At 50.0% G+C, this 19008-nt stretch overlaps 3 protein-coding genes across 3 annotated transcripts; all 3 read left to right on the top strand.

Moving 5' to 3' along the window:
* Positions 1-1599: 1599 nt before the first annotated feature.
* N7518_000485 (uncharacterized protein) lies at positions 1600-3769 on the top strand (the record flags this gene model as incomplete). The annotated part of the gene is made up of 2 exons (XM_057181413.1): positions 1600-3448; positions 3516-3769. 2 exons carry the CDS (start codon positions 1600-1602, stop codon positions 3767-3769), a joined length of 2103 nt encoding a protein of 700 aa, XP_057046763.1.
* Positions 3770-11667: 7898 nt separating this feature from the next.
* Positions 11668-15495, top strand: N7518_000484 (uncharacterized protein; the record flags this gene model as incomplete). Its single annotated transcript, XM_057181412.1, has 5 exons — positions 11668-11739; positions 12620-12884; positions 13010-14071; positions 14471-15157; positions 15326-15495. The coding sequence occupies 5 exons, from the start codon at positions 11668-11670 to the stop codon at positions 15493-15495; spliced, it is 2256 nt and encodes a 751-aa protein (XP_057046762.1).
* Positions 15496-16252: 757 nt separating this feature from the next.
* On the top strand, positions 16253-18164 carry bgt3 (uncharacterized protein; the record flags this gene model as incomplete). Its single annotated transcript, XM_057181411.1, has 2 exons — positions 16253-17967; positions 18020-18164. 2 exons carry the CDS (start codon positions 16253-16255, stop codon positions 18162-18164), a joined length of 1860 nt encoding a protein of 619 aa, XP_057046761.1.
* Positions 18165-19008: the final 844 nt, after the last annotated feature.

The raw sequence follows: 19008 nt of genomic DNA, 5'->3' as shown, positions 1-19008 counted from the left end.
CCGGCAGTGTTTAAGCAGCAGTGAAGCGAAAGCGGGACCAGCCAGAGCGAGAGAAACAGCATGGCGGCACACCCATATATTTGATGTGGAAGGATAACACGCTTACAACCTCTCATGACCCGAACCTCTCCAGAATACAGTGTGTACCCAGTCATAAGTTACATAGTAGTTAGTTGGCTAACTAAGTTAGTCAGTAAACACATGACTAAAGCATGTAGATCTCTGGTATTCCCGGATCCCGACGCAAAATATCACGCCCCGGTGCCCGGGTTGTGGGTTGCTAGGCGCAATGCTGGCTGGGCACGACCCGGGTCGCGGGTGGATATGTAGATATAGGGCTTCTATTACTCGATGGCCGGGTGGAGTCTATACTATAAAAGCTGGGTTATTAGACCTTGAATGGTAGTACATAGCCCAATTTGCATCGTGTGGGTTTCTTATGCGGAGTCTGCGCCTCGGTTGGGGCTTCTGGCTCTCGTTCCTGCGGGTACGAGGGTGAATCGGAATGGGGGATTCGCCCTGCTCAGTGGGCTCGGTTCGCCTGTTCGCCCTTTTCAGTAGCCCTTATTCGTTGCTTTGATTATTGTGGATGACATATCCCAAATACGTGCCTTTGTCAAGATAGTGCAATGGATATCATGTCCAGACAAAGCCCTGGATGTTTAAGCAAGTCAAGGCCATTTTCGAGTTGCCTAAACCGATCGATATTAGGGTGGTTCCATCTATGACCTCATTCCCATGGAGCCAATTCGGCCAATTCGGCCAATTGCACAGCCTCTATACTGTAGATTAATTAAGTTGGGAGCAAATGTTAGGTATAAAAAGCATAATCCAGGGGATTTATATCCACGTTTCCCCCTCGAGATTTCAAAATAACTCACAACTTTCCCTTTGCGGCTCAAGTGAGATCACAAAGCACCTGTGGACCCCATTTCTCAAACTCACACATGTCTCAGGTTTTGCCCGAAACAGAAATGAAAGAGAGCATTCTTTCCGCCTGTCGGGGTTGTGTTTTGCATATGAAGCAAGGGAGTTTCATAGTTAAAGAGCGGGAACAACACATGGCATCCATGGCATCCATGGCATCCATGGTTGACAGCTTCGAGTTCCCAAGGTTCACGCCTCTAGATCCATGGAATCAGATTTATATACATATTCTTATATTATTCTTATTTTACATTTGCCTTCTCTTTCATCTCCAGAGTCCACCTGGGCAACTTCCTTCCTCGCCCACTCAGCCCGGGAAAAAGCCTTGGCGTTATTATTACTAACCTTTTGTTCAACCTGTGGATCCCCAACCCACTTTTGCGTCATTGTTCACACCTTTCGCTTTAACACACTTCTGAATCCCCTCTTTGATTGTTCAGTTGGGCAACTATTGGGCTCCAGGCTTCGTGTCAAGTTCGGCCCCGATTTTCTCGACTTTGTATCGAATCTTCACCTCCGAGCCAACCAGTTGGGCATTTCTACATAGCCCGACTCAGATTGTTTAAATACTCAGAATCTCCCGAAGCCGACCAGAGAACAGACCGTCACACCTGATTTCAACCGGCCAAGCGTTATCATCTGCACCCATTGCATCTACAGTTACATATCGAAATGTCGAGTCGCTACCGGAATCTATCTCCCAGCCGAGGCCGACACTCCCTGATTGAACCCATGAGAGCGTCAACCGGAATGGTAGAACTAAACTCCTCCTACGACCCTTATGATGCACCCAGGCGCTCTGACTACGACTACCCGTCCGATACTGGATACTCCAGTGCTTTTGGGTACCGGTCAGGGCGACCATCGAAACTCGAAGCTTACCAAATATCCTCCCAGCGAGTTCTTGACCCGAGTGCGTCCGCCAAAAAACGTACCGAATACAGCATCCAACCCCGCACCAGGCACAGAAGCAATACAGCAACGACAGCGGACTACCATACACCAGTTCGTCTGGCTGTACCTTCCACATCCGTTCAACATATCTCGCCGGTGCGCCACTCAATTCAGCGCCGTAGCCCGAGTCCTCTGGCTACAGATTCCGGTCATCACATAGTCTCGGCTTCCCCTCGGAATCCCGCACATCGCCGGATCTATAGCACCGACTATGCGAGCGACACGGGCTATATGGATCTACGGAATGATCCCAGACCTAGGACTGATCATAGTGCCCATCAACACCGTGTCCATCCGCCTCGTGCAGTACGCCAGCCAGCGTACGATGGGCTGAGGAAAGGTGATGACATCGATGACTTTGATGCCTATTCATACACCAACGCTCGTGAGCAATTCGACCGGGACTACCCGGTCAAGCCCCGTCATCGCGGGCCGAGATACTCGCCCGATCGGCCGCTCAGTTACACTGGCGTGGAAGAAAGCCCTCAGGGGAAATCGCGGAAAGACCGTCACCGTGGCCCACCCCCGACATCCTGGGGCCTTGACAAGCTCGGGCGTGAACGGCCGCGAAGCTCAACACACGGCAAGGATAATCGGGACCCGCACAGATCGAAGGATGGATTTCATGATCAAGCCCTGGTCGCCGTGCCTCAAGACTCCGATAGCGAATACCCCTCTCGTCACGAGGAGCGGCGCCGTCGTGCCCACAGAGCACGCCACGTGAACGATCGGGAGCACCACTATCCAGAAGACCACCATCTCAAGCCACATGATGCCGGCACGGTCGCCAATGTAGGACTTGGAACAGCGGCCTTAGGAGGCGGATACTCCGACATGTCGGACTTCGAACCGCATCGTTCGTCGCGGCGGAAGCACAGACGCTCGCACGGTGGCCATGATGCCGTCCAGCCCCCATCGCGGGAGCTGGTAGCAGCAGTTCCAGCCGATGAAAGAACCAAGCAAGCCTACCTGGATCCTGCCGATGCCCATCGCCACGGTCGATCGCGGCGATCCTCCAGGCGGCGGGCGCACAGCAATGACGCCGGGACATCGGACGAAGACCTGCAAAACTACAGGCGTGAGCCCGCACGTCGCACGCACAGCAGCACCGACACCGAAAGCGACCGCGACCGCGACCGCAGTCGGGACCGCTCGCGCCATAGAGACCGAGACCACTCCCGTGGGCACCGCTCTCGCTCCCGCCGCACGTTGGAGAATGGCAACGAGCACATGGCCAAAGATGACCCCAGAAGACTTATTGCTGTTGATCCACCTGCTCCAAAGGAGCCAGAGGGTCCTCCCAAAGGAATTCTCAAGCCTCCGCGCCCGGCATTCCCAGAGGAACCCAATCCGGTGAGGGAGGGGGTCGCTCCCCTCAAAGATGCTCACAAGCAGGGGATCCCGCCAGGAGCTCGCTGGACGAAGATCGACCGACGGCTCGTGAATCCCGAGGCATTACAGATGGGCAATGAGCGGTTCGAGGAGCGGTCGGATTATGTGATCGTGTTGAGGGTTTTGAGCAAGGAGGAGATCCAGCTGTATGCTGTGAAGACACAGGAGATCAGAGGTAAGTTACGCTGCTGTGTATATCCTGAAATCACATTTGAAGTAGAATACTCACCATTATTGCATAGATACCCGACACAAGGAACAGCTGCGCGAGAGACGCAAGTCCAGAGATGAGCATCAACGCCACGGCCGCCGAGGCGACGAGTCCTCCAGCGACGACGAGGACGAGGGCGAGGAAGAGCCCTGGAAGCAGCTCGAAGCAGCCCCTGCACCACCCGCACAGAATATGTCCTTGCCATCGCGCCCACGCGCGTCGACCAACTCAATGCAGGAGGCTGAAAGGCCTCGGGTGAACAATTCGTCTGCTGCACCGGCATAGGAAAATCTCTTGATGGCTCGGGATTTGCATATCCCTCGCAAGGCCTGGGACTAGAACCTAGTCCGTTGAGACCAAAATGGCGTTCGCGAAGTGTACAGGGGCGAGGAATTCGTTTGTTCTCATGTTGGCTCTAACAAATGCACCTATCCTTCTGGGACGAAGACCATGCGACAAGCCCCTGCAGGCAAAAAGCAAGCACCCGTCCAATTTACGCGCCACACACTGTACTCCTTACAAACGCATCTCAGGCTCAAGTCGTCTCTTTCCTCTTCCAGGTTATTTCAACTTACACCGCCTCCACAACCATCAATGACTGCATTGTATGCACTCCGTACGCACCTGTCATATTGTTCGACAGGACGCCCAAGATCAACAACGCCTGCGTATGCAGCCCAACACGCCGCTGGGTTCTCTCCGATCCAATCAGGCCCCCATCTTCCATTCCGGAACCCAACGATGATCGATCACTAGGCACCGACGCCCGCATCTATAGTCATCTATTGGACTGAATACAACGAACAATAGTCTGGCGTCGAGTCGTGCGGCTCGGATGGATCGCAGTGTCCTTCCCTTTTCTTTCGTCTTCTGTGTCACTCACCTATTCCTGGATCAGTCCATACAGTGGGGTCTGCAAATGTAGTCATATCATTACATTATCTCGAGGAAGAGAAGATAACTAGCATAGTTGAAGCTAGGCTTCTCTACTTCTGAATGTTTACTTCTTTCGTTGGTTAGTATGTGCAGAGAGCACAAGAGCGCTAAGGAAATACAAGCCAAGCGCCCTTTCTCAAAGCGCAGGGGGAAATGTCAAACAAAAATCAAATAAGAGCCACACCTGCGAATGCAATTGTGTCAGGATGCAATGTTTTCTTTTTTCCTACTTTCTTCTTTTTTTCTTTCGCCTTCATTTTCTACATTTGAAGTAGTGTCTGTCTACCATTCCACCAGGGATCATCCAACAGCGTCTAAATCCGAACCCTTCCTATTGCATGTCTGATCGTCGAAAAAGAAAACAAACTACTAGTCCCAGTGAGGAAACAGACAGAAAAGTAGAAGTAAAATGGGGAGACATTTACTCCGTAGATTATCGTAGTTGCATAGTGGCTGCAGGTTCTAGACATACGCCACTAGCAAACATTTAGGCTCTTGTCGGATTTCACCGACGCTCTTCTGGTGATAGCGGGGATATTGATTGGTTATTAGCATTATAATGAAGCATAAAATTGCACATCTAACTACAGACTTCTGAACGGGTTCATACTGTGCGGGAGTATCCGGAGTAAACAAGTTGATACTGTACCTTGTACATGTTTCGTCGAGATTATATATGTTGTAAACAATATTAAAAGAACTACCCCTCCCATGTTTGTTCGAGGTCGTGTCAAAGTCGCCGAGATTATGGCTGGTATACAAAGTATATGTCTGTAGTATGCGGCATTTAATATGCCTCATGTAAACAACAACTAAAGGCCAAGGCTAAGGCTAAGAAGCATTGTACATAGTATGTCGTATAGCGTCATTGCTATGCTGCATACTGGAGTATACGATTCACGGTATACGATGTAGTTTCCATTACCGTGCAAGCGGTCTGTGATTGTAAAATCACATCCGATTCGAGGAACCAAGATCTATCGAGGTAACCAACCGCCCGAGCGTTGACTGAATGGACGAGCCATCTAGCGCGAGTCATGGGTGTGGCGAGGGGTGGGGGAAACGGGATCTCACTTGGATGAAGCGAACTCCGGGTAATAGCGTATGATATATGATAGCTAAGCTACCGAATCTTGGTCGATCTCGATATGAATCAAATCAAGGAAGATGGAGAGCTGGTTTGGCTCAGAGCTTGGCTGGCGGGAAGGATCTTGTTATTAGGATCAATTGCTTTATTGTCCATATACAGTGCTTACCTCCGTCTTGAAGATGAAACCTAAAGGAACGTGCTGATCCTTAACACGATCTCCTAACGTCACGACGTGATTTTTAATTTCTAATCCTATCCTTGTTTTTTTCGATTACTCCGCAACTCCGTATTCCATATGGAGTATCTCCGGACTGATTATGATATCAGTCCAACCGTTAGTTACTTTAGTAGAAATTTTTTATATTGCATTGACGCCTTCGTCTTCAACATAGTACAAAAATCAAGATTGGCTGACTAGGTGCAAGTGCAACCATCCCGAACTCGTCCAAGATCGTCGTGGCACATGGGGGCAAAAAAGTAAAAAGCAAACATAAACGCGCTCACTTGACCCCCTACCTCCGCCTCCGCCTCTCGACATCTTGACACATCTGACCTTGACCCCCGATTGTGTCATTGGATTATTAATGCGGCCGGGGAGAAGGACTGAATTAGTTGCGATCTACTCTGGACCCCCGGCAGTGATTCAGTGCTTATCACCAGCGGAGTATACCTGGGCTTATTATAGGAGGAAAAGAACAAGTTCGTGTTCGGGTTACTATCATTGCCTGGGGCTCTGACGTAGGATACGTGGGATATCTACGATCAGCGATTGAACGTTGCATTGTGTAGACAGTTCTGTTCATTCGGTGTGATTTCCAGGCATAGGACCGGTGTGTGTATGTATGGTAATTATCATCGCCATCTCTGCAGTGATCAGCCTCCGGGATTTCCGTGTCTTTTCACTGATAGTAAAAAATTTAAATTTTTTGCATTTTCCCACGCACTCCCAGCCTCGAGATAGCACAGGGAGAGATCTGAAACAATTCGCTCCGGCCACGCGACGGGTTACCGCGCCCACATGCAGGTTTAACACATCCCTCCACATGGGATGGCTCACAAAGATTTAGTTTGCGGTGAGAACTAACTTTTGGGTATTTTGGCTTTTGCTTATGGTTCGGCTAGAAACTTTTTCGAAAGATATATGTGAGAGACGGGCTGAAACTCATATATTAACTATGACCACATATCGCAGTCGGAACCGGAATTGTGAAATACGGAATATGGATGTATTTACCACCTTTGCCCGTTGCATTTCCATTGGACGCAAATGATACAATCGCTATACCAAATCCGATCAGGGCCCCCGGGTTACGATTCCCCGATTGCCCCCAGCGGCTTTTGGCGGCTGGGGCCGGAGAACGGAGTAGGCCGGTGTGATAACCTTCAATTTATGCCGGACTTGCCTACACAAAAGTCAGAGACGCGAGACAGCTCGGCTAAAAATAATAATAAATACCTCATCCCACGTTCTAAGCTCTATTCTTCGGATCCGGATGGTGGGGCCGTTAAACGATCCATCGACTACTGAGGTAGTATGTCGCGTCTATGGTGGATGTTTGAGATAATAGTGCGAAGTACGGAGTACAGGTACACAATATACAATAATCTACAGTGGGAACGAGGTCGTAGAGAGCCAATGCAACATCTTCGAGTTGTGCATTCTTTTGGGGGGGGGGTTATCATTTCCTCTTCTCGGCGCTCATCCCGCTTGGTCCGAAGGGGGGGCCATATCCGTCTTAGGGCGATCCGATCCGGAGTGCGGAGAATGTTTTACTCTTTTTATTTTTTATTTTTATTCTCATTAACTATAAGGATGGGAAGGAAAAAAGATCTAAGCATTAATTATAGGCTGATTCTTCAAGGGTATAAAGACGTTACAAGCCCTGGGGCAGATCATTGCAGATTAAGTAGACTAAGCAGGGTGGTCAATATGCGCATAGATGAAAGACCGGGGTGTGCCAACTTTAATTTGGCAGTTGAATCCCGGTCGAAAAAGGAGAAAGCCTTTAGCCTGGGCACCTCGGCATCTGGACATCGATGGATCCACGCAGCCAAACGTAACCATGGGCGCCCGCCAAGCGGCTAAGACTATCAAGACTTGAAGCTGACTCCCCGGCTCCGTCCAGCTCAACCCGCGATCTACTAGATTGTGGCTTGTCGCCCCTCAATTGCCCCATGTCTATTGGTGTACCCATGTTTCCATTTCCATGCTCGGCCGAGCGTTGATATTGAGTAACCGGACATACCGGTATCGAAATCTTCCCGGTTTCCGATCAGGACGTATCTCCCCGGAATTCGGAATGGCTGGTTCATACAGGAAAATTTCAAATTTGAGCTAGCTGGAGGTAGGTCTGGAGGTGAAGGGAGACAGCTCGTCTGCATTGCTGTAGCTGCAAGAAGCAAGGGTTACACCTGGCCAACGTGGACGTCCGGAGTCTGCTTCTTCAAACTTGGTTTCGCATGATCATTCTTGTCGATCAAAAGAATCGAGCAATTAACTAAAAGATCACGGATGACTCGTGCCGTATTTCTATCTCGGGGTTTCTAGCCCCCCGACGGATGAATAAAACCTCGTACAGAGTAAATACCTGCTCTACCTATTTCCAGCAGGCCCATGGGTGTCGGCGCTAGATGGCGCGTTTGAACTATGATATGCACGTACTATCCACAGACAGCAGTAGCTCGAGTCAGTGTGCTGCTTAGTTCAAGCCCCTTGATGACAAAGTGACTGCAAACCCCGGGCCCAGTTTCCTCTTGCTGGATCGGGTTTAGGGCGTAGGTCTCCCGCATAAGAGATGACAATCTCACATACAAACGGTGTTACTCTCTCGCCTTCGCACAGGCCACCTGGGGTCTTTGCTTTGTCTATCCGAACATGACGTACTCCCCCATGGATCGGCAAGCGATCGAGACCGACGGAGACCGGCGAGAAACGAAATTGAATCCACACTTTAGCGAGGTTCCTAACCGTCTCGACAAATAGGGAGCTTCGCCATTTAAAAGAGCTAACAATGCTCTGGACCACTCCCAGTCGATAGTCGATCCGGGGCGGTAGTGGCACAATTTAGAGCAAAAAGGGGCCAGGATTGTCGGTTGATCCGCCCAGGGGTTTGCCCTCTGGTTCGTCCCCCGATAGCGTCCCCGGTCAGCCCCAGCCACTTGGTGAGTGATACTGTGTGTAACAGGTAGTGTCAGGTGGCCGGTTAAGCTCGTCTCATGTTTGGTTTGAATTGAGATATTGAGATATTGAGATATTGAGGAATAGGAGAAATAAAAATAAAAGCAGTAGATCTAAACAGTACCTCATGCCATATCCAAGCCCGCATAGACCAAGTGGGTCAGCACAATTTCCTTGAAGCTTGGAGACTCCAAAATTACCGTGTGGGACTGCGGGTACGGCTTAACGGAAGACCGCGGGATCATCGATCACAGCCCACGCCAATAGCAGGCCGCTGGTGGAAATGGGCACCGTTTCTTAGCCCTAAAAAATGAGAAAAGAAAGGGGCGCAACCGTGCACAGGATTTTAGCTCCAACCTTCAGGGCTGAGTCTTTGAGTTCCTGAGAGATTAGGTGTGTCTCGAACACTCAATCCCCATACTTCGATCCATTGAGCAGGATGCTATTGGTTCTAACCCTGGTTTTTCCGTGTCTTTATTGTATAGCTGAATGGACCACCTACGGGCTATCCCGATTCTGGTAGCACTCTCAAAGGAGTATAGACAGGTTTGAATTTTCTTTTCTTGCCTTTTCTTTTGGATTTTTATTATTGTGCATTGTCCAGTAAACCTCCGAAGTTGGATTTCTGTACGCCCATCATTTCACCTTCATGCAAAGTCACTGCGCAACAATCGACACGATGCTTTCCCCTTCCCGTTGATCAAATTGGCGCACATTGTAGTCTTGCATACGGAGTACTCCGTACTCCGAAGGTGAGAGCCTCATGGGCCAGTTACCCGCCCCTTGGTCATGGGAGAACACAAATGAAAAGACAAACTCAAATCCTCGATATCAAACTTAACACCCATTGTTACCATGGACGGTTACCGTTATTAACTCCGAGGATGCCCAATAACCTCCGAGAATCGTCCTTGAGCACTCGTGCCGGGAGGTCTCCACCCCCGAAGTATTCCGTACAAAGAAGGGTACAAATGACAAGGGTAGCAGAGTATAAAAAATAATTAAACCCAAGAGCCACCTTATAGAAAATGGGTGCCTAGGCATTAATTTAGCGTTTCGGCCATTTCACATGAAGCACAGGGGCCAAAAACCAAAATGCTTGAAAGGATTGTATGTTGTAGTGACATGCATCGGCCGGTGTCAGAGACCGGAGAAAATTGGGAGAAGGTTAAGGCTTGCATCTATCTTTTCTTTCTTTTTTTTCCCTTTCTCCCTCTCTGCGCTTTTGATTTAATCTTTTTCTCGAACCACAGCTGATTAAAAATTGCCAAGATTGACTAAGATGCCACTAGAGAAGTTTCGGGATAGAGCGAACCCGGGTGCTGGCCCGCATTGTGAATCTCAACTCGATTGGCTATTATTACGACGGAACGATGGCTCTTCTAGCGTTAGCGTCTAAAAGAGGGACTCGATCGTGCGTCGTTCTGGGATGGGTATATCAGAGGGGGTTTTTTTTTATAAATCTCTGTCAAGCAGCGTGGCCGACTCCGTTCGGAGAACTAGTTCGTGAGATCGACAGGGTTACACTCCCACGAACTCAGCCCAGAGAGAGAGAAAATACTAAATGGGCGCCGTTAGGCTGTTTCGAGTTTATTTGGATGGAGAGCTGAGTTTTCTCTTTAGACAATTGGGCCGTGGAAAGAAGCAGCTGAGAGGTCGGTGTAACTTACTGGATTTACTAGTACGCGTCTTTAAAAGAAGGAAATTGATTTCCTTTTTTTATTCATTCATTTACTCTTTTCACGTATTATTCCGCCGATCTTCGATATACTCCGACGAGAATTTCTCAGCCCAAGCCGTACCTGAAACTGGCCTCTGCACGATCCGAGAGCAACGTCAACTAGCTTTCTTTTTTAGCCTCGAGTCCATCCCGAGGTCCACACTTCAATCTGCATGGGTCAAGTACATATTCTAGACTTTGTGGTGGGTCGATGATATTCGATTTAACGTCAGGGCAAACGGGCTGGTAACTTGTATGTTGAAGTACTTACAATGTGTACAACGTAGACAGTCAAATTGGCCTTGTATATACGGAATAAGTTATAGTAGAGAGGAAGGAAAAAGCTCTCTTCCTTCTATTATTCTAGAGTCTACGGAGTATAGAGAGTCTATAGGATATCTCCCTGACAATCACCATCCGCCTGAATCCCAGGCCTCAAGAGTGATCTTATTTACACTTTGCAACATATAAAATCAATTACATACCTCAATGGACGTATCACGATCGCTCCATCGGATCCGAGCAGTCCAAGCCGTTGCAAATCCCCTGGCCCTAACTCTGTATAGATTCACTCCCCACTGGAAAGCATGCCGTAGCACATCCTTTCCCCACTTGCACGTCTCTTTGTCTGCACATCATCCCCAAGCGTCTATCTCTCGATTTCTCTCTTTGATCTTGGCTTGCCTGATGACACATTTAATTTCCAAGAGGCTCGGATGTTTACCGGACTCGAGGCAATCTCCTGCATCCATCCTGGTCATTATTACACCTTTCCCGCTAGTTACCAGATCCTGATACGCTTTGCTCCTGGACGTCGTCTTTTTTTTATAAATTGGTTTTCCCTATTGGGCTTTTATTCTTTTTTGCATTTCTCCATTTTCCTCTTTCTTTCCTTTTTTTTCCTTTTTTCTTTCTTTCTTCGTTTCATTTTCTCTCTTTTTCCCAAGGCCCTTTTATTCGAGCTCGAGGTTTGTCTTCGAAAGGAGTAAAATAAGAATGGAGATGGGTGCAGCTAGATAAACGACCCTGGACCCCCCACTTGCCTTCACATTGACACGGTCCCCTGAACCCCAGTCACCTAGTGTGTCGCGCAGCTTTCTGTTTAGCCTCAGTTCGGGATCGCCCGCGTGGTTCTTACTTTTTTAATTTTCCTTTTCCACTTTCTCCCAAAAGGCACCCCATCCCAGTTCTTTCTTCTCCATCTTGTACTCTTTTCCAAGTTTGCAAGATTCTATCCTGGGCCGTGAGAGAGGTCGTTCATGACCGGCATGGTACAGCCCGACCTTGGTCCTCCAGCGACGAAGTACAAGGAAGATTCGATTGATGATCCCGTGAGTATCATTTCTATTGGTATCTTTTTCCTTTCCAGTTCCCGCCTACCCTATAGATTTTTTGTGAGATCTTTCCTACTTTAATATCATTCCTATCTTTCTTGGTCATTTATATGTGGTTGCCAGCTCTATGTCCAGTGGGGTTATCTCTTCTCTCGACTATCTCTCTTTCGTCAACCTGGATCTTGTGGGAGCACCATGGTCAATACCCCAACCAGACAGCCTTCAACTCAGGATGCCGACACTGATTGATTTGGGGTCTGTTGGCCATGACCTATGGAGTTTGTCCCGTTTATATCTCTTCTGAACCCACGAAAGCCCTGCCCTGACTAGAGCCTCACTACGAAGAAAATGTTTCAATTGAGAGGAGCAACGGAAAACAATGCCCAAAGTCCGTGTAGCGGATTGGGAGTGATATCTACATGATCCAGCTTCGAGTGCTGTGTCCCCCGGAAGAAAAAAGAAAAAGAAAATCCCACTCGCGATATCAAGGACACATCAACGCTACACAGATCCATGCTATTCTTTAGTCCTGGACGGACTATCCCGGCTATACCCTGGCTCATTTGTTACGCACCTAAGGCTATCCCTGTTCGAGGATTTCCATTGATCTGTGGCCCAATCCAACCCCCCACCTCTATGATGAGATTCTGCATACCTGCAAGATTCAAATTCCCACGCTAGACCGGAGGGGTCATATGCTGATGTCACTCTGGACACGTCTGGTCGTGTTTACAAGTTTCCTTTCTTTCCTACGTCCACGTTCTCAGCTTGTAGCACCGTGCATTTTCTGGCTCGAATCTTGCTTGTCGTATCTTTCTGGCATCCTTTCTGGGCTGGCTATCAAAGTTCCAGTCACTGATGTGTATTTCTGCTACAGCTTCGACACGGCAACTCTGGGCGTTCCGGTTCTCAACAGCCTCAATCTCGATCAAATCTAGCTCAACCACAGAAGCAAGGCCCTGCCTCGCCTGTTCAGCCCTCTCGCTCTCTTCCGCCTACCACATATCCTCCCCCACCCCATCAATTAGGAAACGAAGTTCTCCATCATAATCACTACGGACCGCCTCCTCAAGAGTCGCCCTACTACACCACCCATTCCTCCTATACATCGACCCCGGCGTCGGCACATTACCCTTCTAGTGGTAAGCCAGTTCTTTTTGGCAGTGGGAAATCGTTGCGTTGAGAAGTGACGCACCTGTGCTTGGCTTTCTGACGCCCTTGGCCCATTTAATTCTTATCAAAGACATCAACTAATATTTAGGATTAGGGCCACCTGACCTCATGGCCTCTACCGCTCAAATGCAGAGACCTTATCCCTCTATCTACCACACCCCTCAATCAAGCTCACCAGCCTCGGTAGCTTCTCAGTCGCATGAACAACATGGCCGCAACATGTACTCGTCACCCCAGATGCCACCACAGATGTTCGGCTATCCTCCATACTCGCCCATGAACCCAGTTCAGCCCTCATACGGGGCCAACCATTCTCCCCAACAGCATCCTACAACACAGCCATTGATGATGCCCCCTCAGAAAGCCCCATCCCAAGGGCCACCACACCAATCCACCCACCTCCCTACGTCCGGCATGTCCAGCAGCCCCATCATGAAACTCGATGCCTCCCATCCCAGTTCTTCACAGCAATCGATGCTGAACCCTCCTCTCACGGCAACCAGCAGCCACCCCATGTCTGCTAGTAATCCCCACGCAACCCCATCACTAGGCGGCAGCACCTCCAGCGCAGCACCAGGCCCCATCCCAGCCACTACCCCACTGGTCGTGCGACAAGACAGCAACGGCGTGCAGTGGATCGCCTTTGAATATTCCCGAGACCGGGTGAAAATGGAATACACCATCCGCTGTGACGTGGAATCCGTCATCGTGGACACGCTCACGCAAGAATTCAAAACCGAGAACTGCGTGTACCCGCGGGCCTGCTGCAGTAAAGACCAGTATCGCGGGAACCGACTGGTCTACGAGACAGAATGCAACGCTGTCGGCTGGGCGCTGGCCGAGTTGAATCCCGCGCTGAGGGGAAAGCGTGGATTGATCCAGCGTGCTGTCGATAGCTGGCGCAACAGCAATCAGGACCCGAGACTGCGCAGCAGACGGGTTCGCCGTATGGCTAAGATTAATCGAAGACAGTCGGTTCCCGCCCAGTCTCATATGCCCCAGCAAGGCCCGGTTGGTCCATCTGGTCCGCCTGGTCCGGGCATGAATGCTATGCCGGCTCCTGTTCCCCGTCCGAATTTGGGTCCTATGTCGATGGGCCCGCCGCAGATGCATCATCATCATCAACCTGATGGTAATCCTAATGAGGAAGTTAGCGGTATGTTTCACCACATGTGATGTACTTTGTGCTTCCGGTGTTTTCCTTTCTTTTTTAATTTTCAAGAGCGGCGGCTCACTCATGTATTCTCTTCTGGGGCTTTTTTTGGACCGGGTCTATGTGTGTATGTGTATATGGGGAGTTTTGTGTCTTGTCAGGTCCCATCTGTGTGTGTGAGGATTGTCAACGGTTGGATGAGATGTGTACTCTCTCTTGTATCCCTGCCTGGTCCGCCTGTGTTCTTATATGTTCTATTCCATACCCTGTTCAACTTCACTACTTTGTCACCTTTTATCATTTGACACCGCGCTTCTTGTGCTTTGGCTCTTCTTTCCTTGGAACTGAATCTCTTCCCCGACATGGTTGTACAGCGTAGGCTAATTATCCCAACCCCCATAGGCACAGAATACCCAGGCCACCGAAGCATGGACACACGCCTCCCACAGCCCTCAATTCCCGACCTCCGCCCCGTCCACATCTTCCACGACACCCCAACAACCCTAACCCCAAGCGGCAGCTCCAGTGGCCCCTCTATGCCCCCTCTACTGCGCGACAACAACCTCACCTCACTAAGCCGCCACACCATCGCCACCGCTGCCCGCATGGGCTCAACCAACCACGACATCGACGAGCAAGGCCCAACCAACGAAGATCTCTTCAGCCACCTCCCAGACGGCAAACGCCGCAAATTCATCCTAGTCGACGACCCGCAGCGCGGCTGCCGCGTCCGCGTCAAGGTCGTCCTGGACAAGGTCAACATGGACGAGATCCCAGACTCCTACCGCGAGTCCAACGCCGTCTATCCGCGCACCTACTTCCCGATCCAGATGCGCGACGAGAACCGCGTGATCCCCGCCAAGCGATTCTTCCGCGATGACGCCGAGCAGGCGGACGACCCCGAATCATCGACTTTGGGTCGCACGACCGTGCCCGCGCCGTCGCTCGACGCCGACGCTGAAATCGACGTGCCGAAGATCTCCCGCAGAAAACACCACAAGGAGTTGATGCTTAATGACCTTGGCTACCGTATGAGCTGGAGTCAGAGCCGTGTGTTTGCGGGACGGATGTTATTTTTGCAGCGATCGTGTGAGTGTCTACGTCTATTTGTTTTTTTTTTCTTGTTTTCGTCTTTATTTCCCATTGGGGATTTCTATTTTCGACATCCACACGTGCTTGTGGTCAATCCATGGATTTGATCTGACGACGACTGAGACATATGAGACATATGAGACACCGCTAACCGTTTGCGAATAGTGGATGCCTACCGTGATAAAATGCGAAGTAGTATGATCGCTGCGGGCCAGGACGCCGCGGATATCCCGGATCATTTCGATACTCGTCGAGGCAAGCGACGGTTCCTGGAGCGTGGGCGTCGGGAGTCGGAGAATTCTGCGCTGCGGAGTGCGGAGGAGGTTGAAGGGTGACGAGATGATTTCTAATATTTTCCGTTTACTTCTTTTTCTTATTAGTTCTGTGGTTTTTCTATCTTTTTTTGGTTTGTTTATATCGTTTTCGGCCGAGGTATGCGACAAGGGCGTTGACGGTTTGCGGAAAAACAGTCAAATTCCAAAAACAGGAAAAAAGGGAGATACGATTGATATGATCTGGATATGCCTCAGATGATACCACGACTTTGATTCACGTTGAATGAGACATGTGTGTTTATATAGAGAAATGAGCTGACAGTTGACTGTGTTGACACTGACGTTGGCCGAAGATAAAAATAGCAACGCAAGGGACTCACATCCACTGTAATCCACATGGGACCCTGGAAGACCCTGGAAAAGAACCCTGCGATGATGGAATGTATACTCTGTAACCACGTTCACGTCAACGGGGAGAATAGAAAGACGAATCATAGCAATATAATAAAATAAGTACTCCATAGCCCTGGGATTCTCATTCAGCGTGGTAATTCGAAGCTTCCCCGTTGTCCCGGCCAACGCCTTTATTTATCCCGACCTTTGTACTCTCGACTCGTCTCTTCTCTCTACATTTCTTGTTTATTGTCTTTTTGGAGAGATTCGAAATCCCTTGGTGTGAATTCGGCGGAATTCAGCTGCATTCAGTCTAAATTTCTGCCTTGGCACCTTCCCTGCATTTTTCTCCGTTCGCGGGATTCCTTCACCTTCAGTTCTTTATTATTCAAAGTCCGGTCCACCCGGACACTTCTCCTCCAAAATGTCAGACTCGGACACCCCACTACCTCCAACCCATCGTTATAACCACGCCTCTCGAGAGAACCAAACCATCACACCCGGCATGGACAATCTCGGTCCCAGCTCGCCGGGCGGTGGCATCAGCGGCATCGCCCTAGGAATCGCAAATACACACAGTCGCCAAAGCGGCATCGACGCATCTCGCGGCATAGACGACGGCTTCACTGGCCCCGCCGAGCGCGAGTATCACACAACCGGCTCAGACACACCCTACGTGCCCTCACCTTATGCCGGCCCGGACTCGTTTCCTGCCGAACACCACGCATTGAATATGGCGAGAGGCGGCGCGCTGGCCTCGCCCGCTTTGCAGACGCCCAGTCAGTCGTCGGTGCAGCTGAGCGATCCCGCACACAGCCCGTACCCATACCCCCCGACGTATTCGGGCATCACTGATGGGCCCTATCAGCGACATTCGACCGCGTACAGCAATGGCGAGATGACGAATATTAACCCCGATGAGATCGTCGATGATGGCGATGAGGACTTTGGGCCCCCGCGGAGTCGAGCTGCGCCTGCTGCTGCGGGTGCCGCTGGTGGCGCCGCGGCTGGTGGCATTCTGACTGGATTGTTTGGGCGAGAGAAGAATGTTGATGTTGCGTATGACTCGGTTCCTGGTGGTGGGGTGGAGAGCGGGGGAGCCTCGGGGAGATCACAGAGTAACGGAATGGACGGGCGCAAGAAGATGGGCTGGATTGTTGGTCTTGTTCTTGGGTTTGTGATCCTGGGTGCCATCATCGGTGGTGCGGTTGGCGGTACAATTGGCAGCCATCATCACGCGAACCAGTCGAAGGTTGCTGCCGGTAGTTCAGACACTGCCAACGGTGATGTGAAGACCAATGGGGACCTTGGCATGAATTCCGCCGAGATCAAGGCCTTGATGAACAACACCAATCTCCACAAGGTCTTCCCTGGAATGGACTACACACCGTGGGGCGTGCAGTATCCGGACTGTTTGAAATGGCCTCCGTCGCAGAATAATGTCACCCGTGACATGGCTGTCCTGTCGCAGTTGACTAATACAGTGCGTCTTTACGGTACGGACTGCAATCAGACTGAAATGGTTCTTCATGCCATTGATCGCCTCGAGCTGAAGGATATCAAACTTTGGCTCGGCGTCTGGATTGACTCGAACACCACCACGACCCAACGCCAGATCACGCACCTCTACAAGCTCTTGGACGACACCAAAGACACATCCATCTATAAGGGTATCATTGTCGGCAACGAAGCCCTCTTCCGTGCCGGCTCTAGCAAGCAGTCTGCCGAGACGACCTTGATCTCGTATATCAGAAACGTCACGAAGGAGGTCAAGAAGCGCAACCTGGATCTATTGATTGCCACCTCCGACCTTGGTGATAACTGGAATGCTGAGTTAGTGGAGGAGGTGGATGTCGTCATGTCCAACGTCCATCCCTTCTTCGCCGGTGTCAACGTCGACGTTGCTGCTGCGTGGACATGGGATTTCTGGCAGACCCACGACGTGGACTTGACCAAGGGCACGAATAAAACGCAGGTCATTTCAGAGGTCGGATGGCCCAGTGGCGGCGGCAAAGACTGCGGTGATAGCTCGGTCTGTGACGACGACACGCCTGGTTCTGTCGCCAGTATCGAGAACATGAACACTTTCATGGCCGACTGGATCTGCCCGGCGCTGGAAAACGGAACTGATTATTTCTGGTATGTCTTGCTCACTGTCCATTGGTCTATTCAAATTACTAACACTCTACAGGTTCGAGGCATTCGACGAACCATGGAAAATCCAGTTCAACACGCCCGGGAAGGAATGGGAGGATAAATGGGGTCTGATGGACTCGGCACGCAAGCTCAAGACGGGTATCAAGATCCCAGACTGCGATGGCAAGACGGCCTCGTAACGTGCTGTCCGATCCAGCCGTGGCTCTCTTATGGAATCATGATCACGAAATGTTCTCTTATCTGCATAAGTATTGTGTTCTTAGTCTGGATTGTTTTCTGCTCACTGGCGTTTGTCTTTCTCTGATACCATTCATCACAAGGGAACCCTCGAACATCTCACCTCTCATCCTCACACCTTTCCTCGATTTACACCTTTTCCACTTCGAATCAAAATCTCGGGGGTTCCCATCCTGGCGGTCCATCATCCTTCCTGTCTTTTTTTCATCTGCAGTCTTTACCAATTGCTACTCTTCTTCGAGCCATGCTTGATTCTACCTTGCATATCTTTTTTTGGTGCTGTCCATTCCTTTCATTCCCATTTATGAGGATGGTCTTCAACCCCTGTTTTCGGTGGAAATTTGTCTTCGTGGGATATTCACAGGGGTCATTTGCGCTTGTGTTTGCCCGCCTAGCTCCATGTATATCATATACTAGCTCTCCTCGGCCTCCGTGTACATATTAGGTCAATTCATCAATCTCGGTTTACCTGGAATTACCTGTAAAAAAATATCATATCCACCTGCTTTCTTCATTGATCATTCTCTTCTTTTCCTGCAAGCAAGCCCTCGGGTATTATTGTACAAAATATAGGAATAAGACAATAGAAGTGGAACCGTAAGGTCTATAAATGAATAAAGAGGGCAGACTGACCATTCAGAATAACTAGGATAGAAATTGCCTACCTATTGGCTAGCACTTCTGCAAATGCTGCGAACAACAAACCTTTCACTTAGCCAGCAAACAATTTGGTAAACAAGAGAAAGAACAAACAAAGAAATATATATGTGCTGAGGACCCGTAGAG

This window comes from Penicillium psychrosexuale, assembly GCF_028828465.1.
Source record: "Penicillium psychrosexuale strain IBT 29551 chromosome Unknown utg000001l, whole genome shotgun sequence".
NCBI classification, from domain to species: domain Eukaryota; kingdom Fungi; phylum Ascomycota; class Eurotiomycetes; order Eurotiales; family Aspergillaceae; genus Penicillium; species Penicillium psychrosexuale.
This window is presented reverse-complemented; position numbering and strand designations above follow the sequence as displayed.